At 37.6% G+C, this 23681-nt stretch overlaps 1 protein-coding gene across 3 annotated transcripts in view; it reads right to left on the bottom strand.

Annotated features, from left to right (window-relative positions):
• The window catches only part of Mdga2 (MAM domain containing glycosylphosphatidylinositol anchor 2), an 862524-nt gene that overhangs the window by 225693 nt on the left and 613150 nt on the right, over positions 1-23681 (bottom strand). For all 3 annotated transcript variants that reach the window (XR_015621898.1, NM_199269.2, NM_001444001.1), the window contains 1 exon segment: positions 171-500. Coding sequence is in view for 2 of the 3 variants with exons in the window: in NM_199269.2 (NP_954890.1) it covers positions 171-500 (330 nt within the window). In the remaining variant the exon portion in view is untranslated.

The following is a 23681-nucleotide window of genomic DNA, read 5'->3' on the forward strand; positions in this document are numbered from 1 at the left end:
TAAATAAAAATGAAAGTAACAATGTCTCAAATCAGATATTTTCTAGGTATTCAGAATGGTAAAATTTTTAGATTTAGTAAGTTTCAAAAAATAATGATTTCTTAGCTTCATTAATTACATCAGAGTCAAATTTGTTTAAAGGAGTTTTGTACCACAAGCAAGCCTCTTACCTGTGCTGCTGGAAATGTTAACGTCAATACTGATATCAGATATTCCTCCTCCCTTCAGAGAGGCCACGCATGTGTAAGTCCCAAAGTCCGTGAATTTTAAATCAATGATATCCAAATTTGTTGTTCCGGGGGACACATCAGGGTCAGTCTGTGTAATAACCATCCGCTCAGAACTTCTTAATGGACGGCCGTTTTTAAACCAACTGAATGTTAACTCTTCAGAGGGAACGGCTTCTACTTGGCAAGATATTTTCACCTCACGCCCAATCTGGATGTTGTCATCTTTGTGATAAGGATCAGGAGTGATCCAAAATCGTCCTTTTTTTAATGCTAAAATATAAAAAATTCCACAAGGAGTTAGTGTTATTTTGATAATTGTGAAGGTTTGGTCACTCTAGGTAATCGTCTCTGGGCTGAAGTATCAAAGCAAAACAAAATAGAATGAACATTTGTTTCTTTTAAATCATGTACATTATAAATCTTAATAAGTCTTCCAGAAAATATAAATCTAAATAGGAACTCATTTCAACATTCTCTTCACTGATTTTTTTAGATACATTAGGTCCTGCTTGGCAGTGATAGAAATATAATACTTTAATTCTACTCACAATTGTTACTCTAGCTATTATGCTTTTGTTGTTGATATGAAAGACTGACCAAAAGCAACCTGGGGAACGGATGTCTTTAATTCATCTTACATTTACAGCCCGATATTGAGGGAAGCAGGCAGCTGAAGCAGAAACTGAAGCATTGGCCATGGAAAACACAGTTGCTTACTGGCTTGGTCTCTCTGGCTTACAGGGCAACTCTCCTTAGGCACTCTAAGCCCACATTCACAGGGATCACATCACACACAGGGGCTGGGCCCTTCTATATCAAGCAGCACTTAAAAAGTGTTCCATTGACACGGCTACAAGTCAATCTAACACAGTAAATAGTTCAGTTGAAGTTCTGCCTTCCCAAATGTGACACATTGACAATAGCTAACTATGACAATTGTATTTAACTGTGCCATACTATAATTAAATATCATCACCATAGAATTTAAATCACCATGGACATATTTTACCTAAAGTCATAGGGTCCTAAAATGTAAATATATAATATGGATCATCTAATCTAAAACCTTCCCAATACCATGGTTTTGGTACTTCATAATTTCTCAAGCAACTCACATGCTGTACAAAGAACATAATAGGAGAAGCTCTTCTAACATATCTACATAATAATATACATATATGTACATATAAGGAACAAAGCTAGTTTAGAAAGAATTGAGTCAATGCATTTTTATGAAGCACTTCTATATGCAAAATGTGAACTGTTGGAAATTATGTCTGTAAAACATTCTCCTCACTTTTGCTTCTTCTTCTTCATCCCACAGCTGTTGTTTTTAAAACAAAATCTCAAATGTTTGATTTTACTAAATGAAGAATCAAGAGCCAGATGCTGGGGTGAAAGCCTGCAATCTTAAAGAGGCAGAGAAAGCACCCAGTCGACCTTCCTCTTTGAGCAGAGTCTCAGAAGGAAAAAAGCCCAGTTTGCCATTGCCATACTGTCTTTAAAACAATGGCAACCAACTGTTCCTCCTTTCTATTTCCTGTGCGTCTATCTGTCCTCCTGATTTCCTCTCACTCTCTATGTTTTTTTTTTCTGATATTCCCTCCACCTCTACTGGTTGTTTGCTCTGCCTCTTGACCTATGGTTGGCTTATTCAATCTTATTTACAAGAAAAAGATAGCTGTTAGATTAGGTGTGTGATGGGGTTGAGCCATCCCACAACTAGAGAGATTTTTTTCAGTAGCAATCTCAGGGTTTACAGTGTGATCAAATGTCTTGCAACATACAACATGTAGATAATTACAGGTAAAAAAACTATGCTGGCTCCTTCTTGCAGAAGACCAAAAGAACCTCTTGAAGATGGCTCAGAGTACCTGCCATATTTATGTCCTCGTAACAAAACACTCTGGGTTAGGGTCAGTGTTGAGGGATAAGCTGAGTCTGTTGTAACAGCTGACTGGCTAGGGTTATGGTTTCCTAAGCAACTGAACTTGGATTGAAAGTGTAGACAAAACAGAGAAGAAGTTGTGTTTTTTTTTTTATGGCTGTTTTCCAGGTGAACATACTTTTTTGTTTGACCCAATGTCTGTATTTCCCTTTACCTCAATAGTGCTCTACCTGTATAGGGAGCTGTATCAGGATATATTGGTCACATTCAACTTCAAAGCTCCGATCACACTGATACTTTCAGAAGTCAAGTACCTGTAGTGTATCTGGAGACACAAGAGGCTTTGCAGCAGCATTTGCACAGCATCTCTGAACTTAACAACCGTTACCTCAGTTAGTGTTGGGAAGACCAAGGGAAACACAGAAGCTCTGCACATGTGTGCAGAATGAACAAGAGATGAGTATGCTTTTAACTGTAATTAAAACATCTCATCTAAATTTCCTTCCTTGTTAGTCTTAAGTTGTTTGTCTTCTTTGTTCACTGTGTCTCAGGAGAAGTAGGTGACCATGAAAAACAATGTTTACCTCTATCTTTGTACTCAGTCCATTGTTACAGGGACCTTATCCAAAACTCAATTCTGCTCTAATCATTTGAGATGAAGAACATAGAAATAACCTTATGGAAATATATGTAGTCATTATTTACATTAATTTATAATTACTCAAAATATACTTGTTAAATTCTTATGATATACACATCTAGGGAAACTAGACACATATACTTATGAAATATTTTACAGGCTTCAGGAAATCTGAATCTCACAAAAGAACTCCACAAATTAACTTTAGAAAAGGTACTTTTGATGATAATAAAATATTAGAAGACAAATATTTTTAGCACATTCAATACTATTGTTTCTTAAATTTTTCTTGATAATAGGCAATCCATGAATATTATTTATGCTTAATCACACACTTATAAGTAGGTTATTGGAGGAAAAATTGATGCTCCATTAGGAATTCTACTACCTAGGGTAATGTATTACATTTTCAGAAGCAGTGAAGGTAAATCCAGTGTCTCCAAAAACAAAATGTAATTTAAAAAGTAGTAACATCTGGATACTATATCTGGTAAAATATAGTGTGTACATACAATTCAAGTGAAATAATAGTTGTACTGTACAAAACAGCTTGGAGGGCAAGGAATATCCCCCTTTAAAAAACATTAAAAATACTTAGAACATTTTGATTTTTAGTATTATAACTCGTAAATCATTTTTATTTCTAAACATATATTTCCTCACTTCTAAACTAAATACATGCATTTAAATAGAATTTATTTATAGTGATAGTGGTGAAAAATAAATTATATGCATTAACTTATTAAATAACTTTTTGTTAATGGGAGGATAGATTTCCATACTCTTAATGACTTTTTTACCCGACGGTTTGTTGATTGACATATAAAAACAGATATAGCTAACTGTCAGCTATTCCTGTGATTGAGATCCACTTAGCACACAGTACTATTGTGCTGTTCAGTCCTTTTTCCTGAACAGGAATAATACATTAAAGTATTATTGACACCAAAAACCATGCACATTAATCACCCAAATTGGATTGAATCTGCTAAACTAAAAAAAAACCTGATAAAACATGTGAAATCAATATGCACCTTATATGTTACAGGCTGTTTCACTCATGGAAAACCAATTTGTTAAGTCCTAAGTAAAAAGATTAAAGATTATATAGCAGCAATCAATAAGATTAAATGTCGTACATAATTGCAGTATTTTATTGCAATATAATAAAAATGTATTTTAATGAATTAACTAAAAAACAATAAATAATACCAAAAGATATTTGATCTCAGTACAATATCATTCAAGCAGTCAGCCTAAGCCAATCACACTAGACTTCCAAATGATACAAAATTCAAAGAAAAAAAAATGAAGAAACCAGCCTATGTATTTAACTCGACGTAAAGAATATCAGAGTAAGGACTTTGAATCACAGTGCTGCAAAGCAATTGTTTTATGTTTGTTTTCCCTGTATCTAAACAACTGGCTATAGACACAGAAGAGAAATAGTCTAATGAAAATAAAATATAATTGGGAGTACATGAAGCATGTTCACCTAGGAAAATGGAATTTATTAGATTTTTCTCACTCAATTTGTTTAGAAATCTAAAAGACTAGTTCTGTTAAAATATCATGTCCAGATAGCCAAATAACCCTATTAAAAATGGGGTACACAGCTAAACAAATAATTCTCAGCTGAGGAATATCGAATGGCTGAGAAGTACCTAAAGAAATGTTCAACATCTTTAGTCATAAGGGAAATGCAAATCAAAACAACCCTGAGATTACACCTCACACCAGTCAAAATGGCTACGATCATAAACTCAGGTGACAACAGATGCTCCCAAGGACGTGGAGAAAGAGGAATCCCTCCATTTTGTGCAGATTGCAGGCTGGCACAACCACTCTGACAAATCAGTCTGGAGGGTCCTCAGAAAATTGGACATTCCACTTCCTTAGGACCCAGCTATACCTCTCCTGGGCATACACCCAAAAGATGCTCCAACATACAACAAGGACACATGCTCCACTATGTTCACAGCAGCCTTGTTTATAACAGCCAGAAGCTGGAAAGAACCCAGATGCCCTTCAATGGGGAATGGTTAGAGGAAATGTGGTACATCTACACAATGGAGTACTACTCAGCTATCAAAACAATGACTTCATGAAATTCATAGGCAAATGGATTGAACTATAAAATATCATCCTGAGTGAGGTGACCCAATCACAGAAAAACACACATGGTATGCACTTACTTCTAAGTGGATATTATTCCAAAATCTCAAATCACCCAAGATACAATACACAGACCACATGAAGCTCAAGAAGAAGGATGATCAAAGTTGATCAAAGTGCATATGGTTCATTCTTTCTTAAAAGGGGGAACAAAAATATTCATAGGAGGGGATATGGAGGCAGAGTTTGGAGCAATGACTGAAGGAACAGCCATTCAGAGCCTGCCCAACATGTGTCCCATATATATACAGTCACCAAGAATAGATAAGATTGATGACTCTATTAAGGTCATGCTAACAGGAACCGGATACAGATGTATCCTGAGAGACACAGCCAGAGCATGTCAAATACAGAGGTGAATGCTAGCAGCAAACCACTGAATTGAGAACGGGACCCCCATTGAAGGAATCAGAGAAAGGACTGGAAGAGCTTGAAGGGGCTTGAAACCCCATATGAACAAGAATGACAAGCAACCAGAGCTTCCAGGGACTAAGCCACTACCCAAAGGCTATGCATGGACTGACCCTGGACTCTGACCTCATAGGTAGCAATGAATATCCTAGTAAGAGCACCAGTGGAAGGGGAAGCCCTTGGTCCTGCTAAGACTGAACCCCCAGTGAATGTGACTGTTGGGGGGAGAGCAGTAATGGGGGGAGGATGGGGAGGGGAACACCCATAAGGAAGGGGAGGGGGATGTTGGCCCGGAAACCGGGAAAGGGAATAACATTCGAAATGTAAATAAGAATCACTCAAGTTAATAAAAAACAAAACAAAACAAAACAAAAACAAAAAAACAAAACAAAACAAAAAAGAACAATGCCAACCAACCAGAGCTTCCAGGGACTAAGCCACTACCCAAAGACTATATGTGAACTGACCCTTGGCCCCAACTGCATATGTAGCAGAGGAGGAATGCCTTGTTGGGTATCACTGGAAGGAGAAGTCCTTGGTTCTACCAAGGTTGTATCCCCAGTGTAGGGGAATGTCCAGGGGCAGGGCAGGAAGGAGGGTGGATAGGGAGGGGAACACCCTTATAGAAGAGGGGAATGGGGATGGGATAGGGGGCTTATGTCAGGAAAACTGGGAAAGGGAAAAACATTTAAAATGCAAATAAAAAATCCAACAAACAAAAAAAAAAAAAGAAAAGAAAAAAAGGAATATCATGTGTGTAAATAGCAACACAAATTGTAACTAGCTGGGTTACCTAATTTCTATGGGTCAAGTGTGTCCTTCATAAAACTAGGAGGTAAAGTACTAGGCTCCCTCAAAGCTCAAAGACCTACTCTAAGAAATAGTTTATTAGCAATAATGTCTCATCTTTGAAAATATAAAACAATATAGTTAATAAGCTGTAAATCAGGTCCCTTTATTTATAATTAAACATATTCTTTTGGCAGTGAATAATTTCTAGTAGCTCACCCAATGCTAATTTAATGTCATTTCTTCTTTCCAGTTAAGATCTCACCATTTTCAAATAAATCTGAGGTAAGTGCTGAAGTATTATAGGTGTCCAATAGATGTTAGGTACTGTAGAAGACTAAAGAAATTTTTAAAAAAGAGAGGACAAATCCCTTGTCCCAAAATTAATTTCTTGGGTGAATGTTGAAAATCCCCTAACATCATCCTAAGTGAACATTATACTTGGCTTAAAGCATCATTAGTTGTAATGAATGGACCTTGAAAGATACTTGTTAGTCTGACAGTGCATGCAAAAGTTTGGCATGAAGCTAACCTCTACTCTTGCCAGTTTGGACTCATTGTAATATGATCATGATAGATTGAATATTTTGCCTTAGGCCTGAGTGAAAGTACCAGCTTGAAAGATGCCTACATTGTGGATTCCACAGAAAGGGGCTATAAGATTTTATCTGGACTGTAGATAGCAGATTAAAGTTGTAAAATATATCTTTTTTTAGACTGAAAGACAGTCAGCTCTAAATAGAACATATATGCCACATCCTGTCTCTCTAGCCTTGGGAATGATTGTGGAAGAAAAATAGAAGGAGTCTATGAGTCAGAGGCAGTTGCAGACCACAAAGAAACCATGGCTTCTATACACAACAGGGCAACTCACATTTGAATTCACAGTGGTTGTGACAGCATGCATAAGACCCATGTTAACCCAAGCCAAAATCCCAGCTTGCAGAGAGGAATAGAGCACTAAATCCTACACCTCGTATAGAATTTATTGGCAGTTTGTCAACTCTTGGCATAAGGAGACTAATTTTTTTGTATGACTGTAGATCTGGGTAACTCTACCACTCTCCAACAGAAGGTCATACATCCAATAATACTTGTGAAGCAAGTGCTCTTAACAAAAAACAAACCAACAAACCAACACTCCCACAAAAAAAAAATCAAGGTTGAGTGGACCAGGAGGATGGAGGTAGAGGGAAGGGAGAAGGGAAAAGGGGGATTGATCTAGGGAAGAGTTCAGATGGTGGGTGTTAAAATCAAAACGCATTGTATAAACATCTAGACAAATTAATGAAATATTGAATATTAAATTTAATAAAGTATTCCATGATGTAAATAATAAATATTAGCATAATAAAATAATTGATAGAGACAACTCAATAAAAATAGCTATTGAGATTATACATCTTTGGAAATTATCAGGTGTTACTTTTTGAACTTCTTAAAATTTGTTTCAAAAAAGATAATAAGACAGAGTGGCCTCCCTCCAATTGCCAAACCACATTGCTAATTAGTGAAAAGATGAGGTTGCAAAGATAGTTCAATGGTTAAGAGCACTGGCAGCTCTTCAACATGTCCCAGGTTTGATTCCCAGCATCTACTTGGCAGCTCAGAACCATCTGCAATGTCATTTCTAGGTAATCTGTTGCCTTTTGGACTCTGTAGGCAATAAGCATGCATGTAGTACACAGACATACATGAAGCAAAACACCTGACATGTAAATGAACAAGTTATGCTATTTGTATTCATTACACAATTAGTGAAATCCTTTCCATATATACCTCATCTTATGATCTCCATAGTATTCTGAATGATTTTTTTTACAAACTATTATCAAGAGAAATAGACAAAGAACATGACCAATGATATAATCAAATAAATAAGGCATTTTTTATATACTCTGCTAAAGAGAATTTAGTATTTGTTTAAGAAATGAGGTATTTTCCAACCCCACCAGATGCCAAATGAATATTCAGTTGGAAATAGATTACATCAGCAAAGATATGAAATGGAATTAACAATAGCATATTTTAGATCTTCCTTTATAATTAGGAGCCCATTGCCTTAGGGGATGATAAACAGCTTAGGAGCAAAGCCAAGTCTCATTCTTTTGTATTGTATCCAAATCCATATATGTGCGTGTGTGTGTGTGTGTTTGTGTGTGTGTGTGTGTGTGTGTTTGTGTGTATGTAAATGTATATGTATATATATTCAACAATTTTCATTAAACATAATATAAATGAGCATCTCAAAGCAATCACTTTGCAGATACTAATTGTTTGCATTCAGCATGAGGTGTCTGTTTTCATTTTGATTTTGTTTTACTGCCTTGCATTCTTGAGATTTACGAGGAAATGAGAGAGAAGAAGAAACAGAGAAATACACAGAGGTGAAAATCCAACCATATATGATTATCAAACTCTATTAATACAAGCCTATTGGTGAGAAAAAGACTAACACAGAAAGCTTCATTCCAGTGGAGGTTCTGTTGTGTGTACATCATTGGATCATCAGTGCATACCATGATCATGAGACATCAGCTGTGTAACATTGCATTCACTGAAGGGGACATAAAACTTCAGGCCAGAGTGTTCTTATGTGTATCAGAACAGCAGATAAACAACTCCAATAAAAGATGGAAGATGAAGGAAAAGAGACATCCCTGAACACTAAGGAAATAGAATGTAGGTGTGTGGCAATGGTGGCTGGGAAACTGGGTGAGCCACCAGAAAGTCCCAGATTCCAGGTAAGCAAGAGGCTCCCAGGACACAATTGGGATGAGATTAGCTGAAATGTCCAACAAGGGGAGGGAGAACCTATAGAAACCATATCCAGAGGTTAGGCAAGGGCCCCGATAGGGGGATGAGGCCACCCACTCATCTCCAATATTTAACCAAGAATAGCTCCTGTCTAAAGTTAACACCGGAACAATGTGTGGGGCAGAGACTAAAGGAAAGGCCATGTAGAGACTGCCCTGCCAGGGGATCCATCCCATATACAGATACCAAACCCAGACACTATTGTTGATGCCAAGACATACTTGCTGACAGGAGTCTGATACAGCTGTTTACTGAGAGCCTCTGCCGGAGCCTGACAAATACAGCTAGGGATGCTCACAGCCAACAACCATTGGACTGAGCATAGAGACTCCAATAGAGAAGTTAGAGAAAGGATTAAGGAGCTGAAGGGGTTCTGCAAATCCATAGGAAGAACAAAAATATCAACCAACCAGAGCTCCCAGGGAGTAAACTACCAACCAAAGAGTACACATGGAGCTGCATATGTAACAGAAGATGGTCTTGTCTGGTATATGGGAGGAGAGACCCTTGGTCCTTCCAAGGGTCAATGCCTCAGTGTAGGAGAATGTCAGGGCAGTAAGGTGGTTGGGTGAGCACCCTCATAGAAGAAGGAGGAAGGGGGATGGGAGAGGGAGTTTGTGGTGGGGGTGTAATCCAGGAAAGGGGATGATAGTTAAAATGTAAATAAATAAAATATTCAATAAAAAGAAAAAATTAGAAAGAAAAAGAAATTCTTCTTCAGAAAGTTAATCATGGTTGTGTTAAGGAAATAAAACAAAATTAAATGTATGACTTCTAAGTGGAATTTACTTTTGTGCAGAACTGTTCAAAGCTTTGGATATGCTTGCTTTCTTGTTGCCACATTCCTGGAGGTTAGTTGTACCATTTTTTTTTCATTTTTTTATTTACTTAATTGTACACTCCAGATTTTATTTATTCCCTTCTCTGCTCACCCCCCACCCTGTCACCACAAGGATATCCCCATATCCCTATCCCAAACACCCCACAAGACCTCTAAACTTTCTGGGATCTCCAGTCTCTTGAGGGGTAGGTGCATCTTCTCTGACTGAACCCATATCTGGGAGTCCTCTGCTGTATATGTGTTACATCTCAGCTGCTGTTCGCTGTCTGGTTGGTGATCCAGTGTCTGAGAGATCTCATGGGTCCAGGTTAATTGAGACAGCTGGTCTTCCTTTAGGGTTGTCCTCCTCCTTAGCTTCCTCCAGCTTTTCCCTAATTCAACCAGAGGGGTCAGCAGCTTCTGTTCGTTGGTTGGGTTCACAGTTCTGATGCTTTGTGGAATTTTTTTCTAAGTCACATGCCCCAGAAAACCAAGTGAGGAAACAGGACTAAAGGATGACTCATGGAACCATTTTGAAAATGTATTATATTCCTGATGTCTCTAACATTTCCATTATAAACATCACAAAATAATCAATAAGATAGACTGTCCAGGAAAAATTAAATTTATGATAAAAAGAAAGCCAAAACACAAAGAAAAGATTTTGACTTTTTATGTCAAGTATTACATGATACACTGATTTTTTTTCCTACTTTTCAGGTGTTCTTAAGCAGCTCCATCCTTTTTGATTCTTAAGGCAGACAGTCTCAAACATATTCTCGAACATACACTATAAACTTTAATTATTTCTTCCTTAAAAAATTAAGATAGAGTTTTCAAGCATCTTGCTTTACTGAACCAAAGATTGGCAAAACTTTTTAACAAAACATTCATAGTTTAGTTTGCTCCTATCTTTGAAATAGAGACTTCAGAATATATAAGCAACATTAACAAGAAATGATACTATAGTGATTGTAAAGCTGTAAGAGTTGAATCACTGTGGTAAGTCAATCTTAATTTTTGAAGAAATAATTTAAATTTAAACTATATGTCATAGAATCTATGACTTAAGAGTCAAAAGGATGGAGCTGTTGAAGGATAGTTGGGAATTTTTTTTTATGCCCTGTAATGTAGGATGATGTCATACAGGTGAAGGCAGGAACAAGATAGAACGAGGCCTGTCATTGAACAAGGAAGGAAGGATGGGTTGGAGAAAAGTTGGAGAGAGGAGTCAAGAGAACATGGAGGCAGATGTTAAGATTCCTCTCTGCACATTTACAGGTTGTTAGGAATATTCTTATGGGATGGATGTGTACAGGATTTTGTGTGTCTAGATGAGCAAACTGTATGTTATCTAGGGGGGGCAATTATATCTTATTAATTGGATCAGAGGTTATTGTGTTGTGTGTGCTTTCATGTGACAATTTAAGTTCAAGAGAGTATGTGGTGGCTGGAGATAGTAGGCCTCCACGGAATTGGGATGTATATTTCTGACTTGGTGGCAACCTGTCTTGGGAACTAGATGGGTAGAGAGACTGTTGCCAGGCTTAGAGAGAAGCCATCAGCAGTGTGAAATAGGATAGAGCAAAGCAGGTGAGAGGTTTTGCTGATTGAGATGAAGATATCTACCAGATATTTTGGGGCACTGCGGTGCCGGACCTAGTGTGGGATAAAAGACCCCATTTTATTTTTTTATAATTTTACAGCAACACACTTCCAGTAATTATTTTTCTATTTCCCTTTAAGATTCAAATTGCCAACCATTGACCACCTGAGTGGAAGTTCATTAACAGTGCATCTAAAACAAATTTTACCACTTCCTAGAGCCAACAAACTACAACAAGCATAACAATTTGAAGATTGCTAGATGCTTAATGGTAGTCTGAGTTCTATTTTATTGTAAATTATCAAGGCTCCATTTATTTTGTGGGTTTACTCAAAGTTAATCACTGCAGTAGTCATTCAAACTGTTTAATCAACATGTGGCTTAATTGTAATGGTCATTTGACTTTTCTTACTCAATAGAACAACTGTGTGTAGATGCCACTTAAAAAGGGAAAACTTATTTCTGGTAGGCCACATTATTTTTTTGGAACAAGCCCTTCCTTTAAAAGGCAGAAAGGTAGATTTATTTATATCATTTATTTATCATTAATGTCACCATCATTTTGTCATTCCTTCCATTTCAGTTTGATATTAAGAAGAAGTATAGAATTCTCATAAATATCACAATAGCCTCATAAGTGCCATGTGTAAGACTATTTTCACACTATGGCTACCATGAAAATGGCAGTTGGCATTTCCTAATGGCTGTCACTAGTTATTTAAATAGGAGCATATTAGTCATATTAATAAGCACTATTTGCTGACCCTTTGATATTTTGAATTAGTATTTTGAATTCATATTTCCATCAAATGTCAAAAATGCCCATTCACTATTAGAAAAATGTGTCCAATGTTATTTATCTTACTAAATTGTTTTTAAAAAATTAGGATTGGAAACTATTATACAATTAGATAGAGGTAGAAATACCTGGGATAGCATAGTTCCTTTGAAATTCTTTTAAAAATAATATATCTTTAATATTTATGGAGGTGATTATGCTTCACCGTAAACCCAGGAAAATTAGTGAGATTGGAAGGAATATGGAGTTACTGTCATCTACTTGCTTCCTTGAAATATACTTAATAAACTATTTTTGAGAATGAGGAGCAATAGAGTTAAAGAAAAGAGAAGAAGAAAATGAGGATAATAACTCTACCTAAAATGCTCTCATTGAATTAGGTGCTTTGTTTTACTTTGGATTTTGGTCTTTGGAGTTATGGCTTTCCTTTCTCAGATGATTGGTTCCATCTGCTAACTTCTCTCACTGTTCCCCACATTCAATTCTCCTCCAGTCATCTACTTCCTAAGTTTCAGTATTTTTCTTCCTTAAGCTAGTTCTTCAGACAAAGAATATGTGTAGCTTGCACTTAAATATTTCTCTTTACCATGTCCATTCCTCAAACCGCCTGTGGCCCATTTCTTGATAAAATGGTGATAGACCATTTGCCTTCAGTGTTCTCAAGTCTTCATTTGCTTGGACAGTTACACACAACTTGAGGCACTTTGACCTTTAAGACTCTGAGGGTAGCACTGGCCTTTTGACTGGTTCACAGTAAAGATTTCTAGTTCCTTCACATTTACATATTATTTATGTTTTATTTTAAATTTCTTCATTGTTAGGTAACATTTAAGACATTCTGCAAGGGGGTTTTGCTCAATTGCCATTCCATGCACCCCTATTCATATTATCAAACAACAAATAAAAATCAAATCTTATCAAGGGAGGAATGATTTCTGAATTACTGTGACACAACTGCAAACATAGAATTTTCTTAATATCTGTTGTGTTTTGCTGTCTAGTACTCAGGTACATGAAATTACTGTGTGCTTTGATTTGGTTCCAAAGATGAAAAAAATGTTGTAACCATATTTATGTACATTTCAATACAGGAGAAAACATGTTGAAATATTTTAAATATATTCTTTTACTTTGCATTGTAAAACAAAGAGAACAACATAGGTATATTGAGTAATTAAACATAAAATACTTCTGTTGTTTAAAAATTGGCAGAAATTATTTTGTCTTCTACTTGGTGAACAGATGAAATATTAGTACCACCTAGTCAATATCCTGTAACCCTACCTCAGGGTGATTGATGTTTGGTTTTCTTTCTGACTATAGATCCTTGCCCTTTCCCTCCAGTATGTGTGTAGAGTAATGCCCTAACTTTGAACAAGAAAAGAGGCAGTAAACGATGGCTTAATAACATGTAGCGACCTTCGCTCTAATTGCCCATTCACTGTCTCAGCAGTTAAAATTTTCTCCCCTTTTGCTTCATTAACATTGAGTCCCACCTCTGTGCTTCATTGGAGAAGTACTTAATGAAGTCTTGCACCTGCAAGTATTAAGTGTAAATTTGATTTTATAATACTAAATTAAGTCCTTTGAACTGTTAAGGTAGAAGAATTAGGAAGACGTTAAGAATTTTATGGTAGCAAAATTTCAAGAGCCAAAGAAACTGCTTATGGTCACAATGTACACGTGCTCATATACAAACTAGCAGTAGCATACATGCTAAGTGCCTCAATGACAGAATATCATATGAGTACAGGGAGTATTGTGAGAGTTTGAAAGGTGAGGTTCTTTTAAGTCATGGCTTTTTAAAATAATAAACTTGGTTTAATATTTAATGTTCTATTACTCTCAAGTTCCTGATAATAATCCACAGAAAAGAACCTAAATTTGTTGATTACTAGCATGTTGAAGAACTGACAAAATGATGGATAAACTCTAGAGTGAAGTAAATATAATGTTTAACACATATAGTACTAAACATGTAGAATATTTTCTTTTTTATAGAATGTATGTTCCTTATTCTGAAGCCTTTAAAGAATATTATAGTAGTACAATTATAAGACTGTTTCCATTTCCAATAAGAAAATGTTTGCGAGTAAGTGATAGCAAGAATGGAAAATTAGAAGCTGGGCAAATAGGTTAAAGGTGGGGGCTCTGAAACCGAAGCTTTCCTTAGCTAAAAGCCAAAATGTCACTGGACAAGTGAGGATTGTCCAGGGACATTGTCTTTGCCTAAGGCCAGATGTGTAAGAAGTGTTTATACCCAAAGGCCTTTCATGCAGAGATGCTAGGAGGAAGTCTGGATTTTCTCTGAAACCTTCCACAGAAGCACCTCTGCTTGTACACTGTACTGTCAGGAACTGATTCAACTGACAGAAACTTCTGAACACCATAAAATTGGGCCAACTGAACTGACTGTGTCCCCTGTCACCCTACACCTTTCTCCAAATTCTGTCACACGTCCTGCCAAAGAAAAAGGAAAAAGAAAACCCCCGATGCCTGGACTCTTGGTCTGGTGCTATCCCATTTCAGAGGAACCACTCTGGCTCCATAAACCCTTCACTTGCTTTCTTGACTTTAGCCTTTGAATCTGCTACAAAGTTCCTTTCTAATCTCATGCTTGCACGGTCTAGAAAGTTCATTATCTCCATTTCCCAAAACCTTTGAATCCACCGATTCATTGGAAATGTTGTATGCTTGTGTCTGGTACACTAACAACTGAATTAAAGTCTACCTGATGCTAAAAAATAAACGCATTCATCAAGCTCAAAGAGGCCTCATTTTTCCTGTAGCAGCACCACCAGTGACTGTTTCTCAAGGTGAGTTACTAACAACAATTTTACCTTGGAAGAAAATGCAATTTGTCTAAACTCTTAGTGATTCAGTCTTAACACAAAGATAAATTCAAAAGCAGTGTTCTCAGAAGCAATGGAGAAGTAAATATGAATCTACATTTTATGAAACTGACCTAGAATGTTGATGCTAATAATAAAGGTAGGAGCATACTGTTAATATTATTTGTTAATATTGTGCTAAAATATGTGCTTTAAGAAGTGATTAGGACTTTAAGAGGAAAGGGAGATAAAGGGAAGGGTAAAAGAGAAAATAAGGGGGGGAGGTAACTGACTAAGACTAAAGGCTGTTTGAAAAGCCACGTTGAAATGTACTACAGTAGAAGCTTCCTGAATATATAGACATATAGTTCAGGAATCTAAATGGAACAATAAAATGATCGGAGAAAATATCCCAACTAGATATTTCCAGTGTCAGGTTTGGGTTACATCTTACTAAGGCATTGCCCAGAGCAGCCCATGGACACCTACAAGCATCACAAATTATTGGCAAGTCTACTGGTTTTTTCCATAATGTGTTTGTTGCAGGATAATTGATCACACTTTGAACCCCGAGATTGGGTTCAAAACTTGTTTCTAGTTGTGATGTGTCTCAGCCCTATCTCACACCTTTAGTCCAAGAGCTTTCTCTTTCTAGTAAATAGGAATAAATAAAGTCAACCATAGCTCAGGAGACCATGCAACTAGTTTACAGGGAGTGAACATAGAGGGAAAGAGAGAGAGAGAGAGAGAGAGAGAGAGAGAGAGAGAGAGAGAGAGAGAGAGAGAGAGAGAATAAGAGGAAGTCAGGAAGACAGATAGAGAGATGCTGAAGGGACAGCCATTCAGTTTGAAGGTGTCCTAAGAGTGTGGAGAAGAGAACTGCCTTTCGGGATGTCTGCTGAAGAGGAAGGTTAGCTGACTGCTTTTATGGCTTCTCTGATATATCAGGCTTTCAGCACAGCATCTGGCTCCTGAGCCTTTATTAGTAAAATCAAACATTTAAGGTTTTATTAAAACATTTGGTGCTCTAATATGTGGCATGACTACATGGACAGAGAAATCACACCAGCTGCAGACAATTAAGAAGATATCATACTTGGTATATCACCTTGGCATCCCTCAAGGAGGGAGTTAAGAGGGGTAAAACCATAATACAAGGTGCTAGGACCCTGTACAGTGCTACTTTAGAAGGCTTGAAAATAGAAACAAATACGAAAAGCTAAATGACCTAATTGAAATTGGTTTGATATTATGATTATCATTTTGATATTTAATATTTTAACTATAGTTGCTTTCTGTACATTCCCAAAGGCAAAAACTTTACAGATACAGGAAAAAGAAAAAAAACATGTGGTAAGTAGATTGATAAGATTTAAGTGATTAGGACTTTAAGAGGATAGATTTATAAGTCTTATAAGAAAGACTTATAAATGAAAATAAGAAAAAATATTCAGACTCACAGACAGAGGAATTTATACAAGAATGTACTGCACCATTGCATAATGAATCTTGGAGAGGCCCAAGACTGTTAGAAAACCAACCTTAGTTTACCAAGTTACTATAAAAGACCAACCAGTAGACAATAGGCACCCTCAAGGTTATGAAGAAATTAAATAGAATCTTATAGACATATTAAATTTGAGGCTGTTTAAGGAAGCAGTTGTTTCTTATAGTTCTCATAACCCTATGTGAAGCAGATATTAAATTTGTGAACAACTCAGAACAGAATTATTCTTAAAAACTGGAAAAATTTGGCAACAGCAATACTGAAAGTTGGTCTTCAGTTACAATGCAAAAAAAAAAAAAAATGGCCCAAAATAGGATGCTAGTGCCACACAACAATGAAGTCGTGCTAGAAGTATTCACATTTCCCAGAATGAGCTTCTGGGTGAAAGTTAATGTACTCAGTTACAAATTTGAATTTTGTGAACACACCTTGGAATTATGTCATTTAACAGCTTTAAATGCTTGGGACAAGGCTTAAGAATCAGAAAAGAATTCTAAGACATTTACTAAAATTATACTAGACCCCAAAGAAGCCTTCACTGATTTTTTGCAAATATTGACTTCACCTATAAATAGAATAGTATGAAATTCAGAAGTTAAAAGGTACTATTTTTGGCTTTTGAAAATTCTGATTTAGAATGAAAAGGGGAGATTAGGCAAGATTAGCCCTAATAGATGAATGGATTAGAAATATGGCTGATATTGGATCTCACTTTTATGATGCTACTCTGATAGAAGCAATTTCTAAGTGTTTTTAAAAAAATCCAAGTGTTGAATGCTTTAATTGTGTTATGAAAGGTCATTTGAAAAGTGATTGTAAGCAAGGAACTCCTAGAAACTGTATTTTTTCTAGAGATATGGAGAATGCAGAAGTTGTAGCATTGAACTAATAAATGCAGATCAGCAAGAGACAGTCAAGGTAACCCCTTTCCATGGGGAGATGATCTAGGGGTTGTCCTGCAGGCATCCATGTCAAATTTGATTCAATTATTCCCTGTCAGAATAAGAGAAAGTCATCTACAGACCAATTAAAAGATTTAATACCTGTTGTTAAAAACAACACTGTTCTGGATGTACTCAGGGACAGAACAGCTTCAGTAGATAAAACAAAATATTTAGAAGAGATAGAAAACAAATATTTTGGCAAACTGCTATAAGTGTTTGGAGGCTAAAATTAAAAATACAAGTCAATGGCATTGAAACGGAAGGTTTAGTTGACATAGGAGCAGATGCCACAGTACTTTCACCATGATCTTGGCATCCAGATGGCCTCTTTAGGAAGTTTCTAGGGATTGAAACTTTATCTCAGGTAAAACAAAGTGCAAGATGGGTATATTATATAGGGCCAGAAGGACAAATCAGAAAATCAAAACCATATGTGTCTAATATAGCTATTTGTGGATACATGATTCATTGCAGCAATGGAAAAACACAGATTAATATTTCCCCAATCTCAGAAACCATAAAATAAAGAATGCTTCTGAGAAAAATACTAAAAGGCATTATCACGAACAGTCGCAGACTGAGCAGGTTGTCCATAAACAGGGCACAATAGCTATGGAGAAATACTGGATAGAAAAAAAATGTACTGAATTAAATCAGCTTGTGGATTTTAAAGACGTGATGCCCTTAGAATAGAAACTGAGATATATGTTACATTGGGGGAGAGGCTTTATATTTTTTTTCAGAGTAGAAGAAATGCTATGGATACTATCAAAATTGATACCTATTAGATTCGAACAGGGAGCGATCTCCTGAACAGGCAAGGTGATAGTTCATCAGTCAGCTTGGTTATTCAGTCCAAACTAACCTATGAAAGGCTAACAAATGTTTTTCATTTGATCAGGCATAAAAAATAAACATAATATTTTTTTTCTTTTTGCCCCCTAGTCACTCTTTTTTTTAAATTTCATTTTTACTGTATACTTTATGTATTTACATTTCAAATGTTATCCCCTTACCTTCTCTCCCCTCCCTTCTCCCCGTGCTTTTATGAAGATGCTCCCATTCCCACGCACCCACTTCTACCTCAATGCCCTGGCATTCCCCTACACTGGGGCATCGAGCCTTCACAGGACCAAGGACTTCTCCTCCCATTGATGCCAGACAATGCCATCCTCTGCTACATATGCAGCTGGAGCCACGGGTCCCTCCATGTGTTCTCACTCATTGGTGGTTCAGTCCCTGGGAGCTCTGGGGGGTTCTGGTTGCTTGTATAATAATAGTTTTGAATAATAATTTACCAAAGGCATACTTATCTTATTGGCATGAAATGAAAGATGGATTTTTTAAACCATGTGTCTTAATTCCATGTGAGAATCTTAGACTGTAGGTTGCTACATAACCCCCACCATTTGGGACATTAATTTTTGAGTTTTCTTTTTAAGTTAAAAAGTATCTTTTTGTTGTTTAATATTAAAAACACAGTTAAGAGACTTACAATATTTTAAGTAAATTCAAAGAGTTACTACAGTTTAAACTTCTTTCCTAAATCTCTAAGATAAAATATTTGAGTTGGTTGGTGGTGCCTTTAATCCCAGCAGAGACAGGTAGATCTTTATAAATTGGTTGTTTTCTAAATTCTAGAGTTACAATGAACAAGGGTGTGATAATCTGCACACTTAGTCCTGCAACCCAAGGAAAAAGCTCAGATATAACTCTGAATATTTATGTTTGCATGCTAGAGCAATCACATACTATTTTACAGAGTATTATAGAAACTCTCTACAGGATTTTTGAAAAGGGAGTTAATCTCCAATGTGGGCAGGAATAAAGAGCAGCCTTTGTGACTGTCGGTTAGGTCTTCTCTGTACATGCAAACCTCCAATATTGAAACAGATGTTACCCTAATTATGTACACCATATTTATTGGTGAATTGGCAACTGAGGACTCATCATAAAGTAAAAATGAGTCCACCAACATTTGCCTGTTGATGTCTATTGCAAACACTTTCCATATACTGAAAATAAATACTTTAGCATTGAGAAACAAATCTGAACACTTTTTGTGGCATGGAGAACCTTATACTCAGTCATTGTCAACTACCCTATGGCCATAAGTGAACCCCTTATAATGATGCATTGAAATCATTCGAAGGCAGAGTCCTTAGCCACGAGAGAAAAAGTATTACACTAGAACCAGTCCCTATCTGAATTCCTTCATGACCAGGATGAGGTAGCAAAGAGGTCTGTGCCTTCCTGCACTGAGGAAAGAGTCAGTTGCCTATAATCTCCATCCCTTAACTGCTTTATGCCACTTCCCACTTATCAAACTGTGGGCACCAAGGCAATGGTCACAACATTTGACTTACACATGGTTTACTGATGGTTTGTTAACCTCTAATGAAACTGAAACTAATGGAAGGAGCAGCCTATAAACCAGGCACAGAATGGCCAATACTTAAGAAGGAACTACAAAATCAGCATAGCACTATTGTCTATAAAACAAACAAGTAGAAAAGCAAAAGGAATATCTCTATTTTTCTTTAGTTCATGGTGCATGTGCAACGTTATAGCTCTTTGGTTATCAAGATAGAAAACCACCGACTGGCAGACAAATGGCAGAGATCTGGTCCTGAGAGGCAAAATGAAAATGGCAAAACTTAGCAAGAATAAAACATTTTATCTAGCTCATACAGGCAAGACAGACAAAATGTCTGAAAATAATGAAATAGTGGACACTTTGACATTATGTTTAATAAAGATTAGAATATTAAAAATTGCCAGGGAACAAATTCAGAATAAATCAGCATGAATGATAGATTACATATTCAAAAAACTTGAAAGTTTACCATTAACACTAAAAAATAAGAGTAAATGGAGAACCAAATTGAACCAGAATAACGCTATGAGAAAAACTATTATAAGCAATCAACAGCCAGGTGGAGGTTCACGTCTCTCATCCCAGCACTTACGTGGCAGAGGCAGGTGCATAAGAATCACAGTTATTTCGACTTTTTCCTTTCCAAGTTGTATCCCTTTGACCTCTTTTTGTTGTCTAATTGCTCCGGCTAGAACTTTAAGTTCTATACTGAATAGATAGGGAGAGAGTGGGCAGCCTTGTCTCGTCCCTGATTTTAGTGGGATTGCTTCAAGTTTCTCTTCATTTGGTTTGCTATTATAGGCTGCGGTCCTTAGAAGGGGGAACAAAATAATCACAGGAGGTAGAGGGTTGGAGGAACTTCAGAGGAAGAGAGAAGGAGGGGAAGAGGTAAAGGGGGGCAGGATCAGGTGTGGGGGGTGCCGGACGAGGGGAGGTACAGAGGGTCATGGAATTGAACAGAGGTGTGTAGCAATGGGGGATGGGGAACTGGTGGTAACCACCAGAAAGTGCCAGATACCAGGAGAGCAATAGGCTCCCAGGACCTAACAAGGTTGAGATTAGCTGAAATACCTAACAAAAGGGAGAGAGAACCTGTAGAGACCATATCCAGAAGTTAGACACGGCTCCAGTTGAGGTATGGGACCCACCACCCATCTCCAAAACTTTAACCCAGAATTGCTTCGTCAAAATGAAGTGCAGGGACGAAGAATAGAGCAGAGGCTGAAGGAAAGGCCATCCAGAGACTGCTCCACCTGGGGATCCCTACAGTATGCAGACACCAAACCTAGACACTATTGCTGATCCAGCTGTCCTCTGAGAAGCTCTGCCAGATCCTGACAAATACAGATGCGGATGCTTGTGCCAATCATTTGACCGAGCACTGGGACACCAATGGAGGAGTTAGAGGGAGGACCGAAGGAGCTGAAGGGGTTCTACAACCCCATAGGAAGAAGAACAATATCAACCAACCAGACCCCCCTACACACAGAGCTCCCAGGGACTAAACCCCCAACCAAAGAGTTCACATGGAGGGATCCATGACTCCAGCTGCATATGTAGCAGAGGATGGCCTGACTTGTCAGGCATCAATGGGAAGAGAAGTCCTAGTTCCTTTGAAGGTTTGATGCCCCAGTGTAGGGGAATGCTAGAGTGGTGAAGCAGGAGTGGGTGGACAGGTAGGGGAGCACCCGTACAAGAGGGGAGGGGAGGGATAGGAGGAAAAACTGGGAAAGGGGGATACCACTTGAAATGTCAGTAAAATAACCAATAAAAAAGAAAAGAATCAGATATTTAAATTTAAATGCTGTTTGCAAAAGACAGGCTGAAGTTCAAAGTAAATTTTTTTGTGATCCAAAATAAATATACTTAAAATTTGAATTTGTATATAAAGAGAAAGGTATATTTAGAGAAGAGAAGAGAAAAGTATATTTACCCATACATACTAAGGTATATTTTAGTTTCCCATTTTCAAATGAAGTTTTAAAATTTAATTGTAAGATAATACTTTCACTATCCCCCCCCAAAATAAACCCAAACAAATAAACAAACAAAAAACATTTTTTCCTAGGAGAGATAACATATCATGCCAAAGAAGAAACGAGGATTGGGGCAGGCTTTGATTTTATCTTTCCAGGTGATTAAATGCATCCCATTAAGGAATCTGGAGACACCTGGATAAGTGAACCATCTGAAGAAAGATGATGCAAGAGAATATATTCTGAGGAAAAGAGTAAATTGGCCAACTGGCATCACCCACCTCCAGCTCATCTCTGCTGCCCTCTACAGACGTAAGTGGAAAATGGTCTTTATGTGGTTACAATTCAATGACCAAAATGCAAATGCTCCCACTCCTTAAAACCGGAAGAAGAATACACTTCGGAGGGGATAGGGGGGCAAAGTTTAGAACAGAGGCAGAAGGAACACCTATTTAGAGCCTGCCCCACATGTGGCCCATACATATACAGCCACAAACTAGATAAAATGGATGAAGCAAAGAAGTGCAGGCTGACAGGAACCGGATGTAGATCTCTCCTGAGAGACATAGCCAGAATACGGCAAATACATGGGCGAATGCCAGCAGCACACCACTGAACTGAGAACGGCACCCCAGTTGAAGGAATCAGAGAAAGAACTGGAAGAGCTGAACGGGCTTGAGACCCCATATGAACAACAATGCCAACCAACCAGAGCTTCCAGGGACTAAGCCACTACCCAAAGACTATACATGGACTGACCCTGGGCTCCAACCTCATAGGTAGCAATGAATAGCCTAGTAAGGGCACCAGTGGAAGGGGAAGCCCTTGGTTCTGCCAAGGCTGGACCCCCAGTGAACAGGATTGTTGGGGGGAGGGCAATAATGGGGGGAGGATGGGGAGGGGAACACCCATATAGTAGGGGAGGGGGAGGAGTTAGGGGTTGTAGGTCTGGAAACCGGGAAAAGGAATAACATTTGAAATGTAAAAAAGAAATACCCAATTTAATAAAGATGAAAAAAAAAAAGAAAAAGAGGGGGGGATATCCATAGGAGTAGATATGAAAGCAAAGTTTAGAGCAGTGACTGAAGGAACAGCCATTCAGAGCCTGCCCCACATGTGGCATATATATATATATATATATATATATATATATATATATATATATATATACAGCCACCAAAACTAGATGAGATTGATGAAGCTAAAAAGTGCATGCTGAAAGGGACCAGATATAGATCTCTCCTAAGAGATACATCTAGAGCATGTCCAATACAGAGATCAATGCTTGCAGCAAACCACTGAACTGAGAACAGGACTCTCTTTGGGAAAATTAGAGGAAGGATTGAAAGAGTTGAAGGAGCTTGCAACCCCGTATGAACGATGCCAACCAACCAGAGCTTCCAGGGACTAAGCCACTACCAAAAGACTATACATGGACTGACCCAGGCCTCCAACTGCATATGTAGCAGAGAATAGCCTTGTTGGGGTACCAGGGGAAGGGGGTCCCCAAGATTGGACCCCCAGTGAAACAGAGTAAGGGAGGTGGCGGGAGAACACCCGTATGGGGGAGGAGAGGAGATGGGAGCTTGTGGACAGGAAACCGGGAAAGGGAATACCATTTGAAATGTAAGTAAAGAAATATATCTAATAAAAAAATGAAAGCTGTCTTTGGGTTTCAAGCGTGGCTCTCTCCTTCCTTGTTAAAGGAAAACCCAAAACCTCTGTCTCATATTAGAAGAGCCACCTGGTGTGGGACAAAGGAAAACAAAAAGCAAGGGACTAGTCTATTGTCACTAATCTCATAATCTTTTTGTTTTCGTCTCTCCTAAACTTTTCTCAAGGTACAAATATTATTTCAGATATTATGTATA

Source organism: Rattus norvegicus, chromosome 6, assembly GCF_021556685.1.
Source record: "Rattus norvegicus strain SHRSP/BbbUtx chromosome 6, alternate assembly SHRSP_T2T, whole genome shotgun sequence".
Taxonomy (NCBI): domain Eukaryota; kingdom Metazoa; phylum Chordata; class Mammalia; order Rodentia; family Muridae; genus Rattus; species Rattus norvegicus.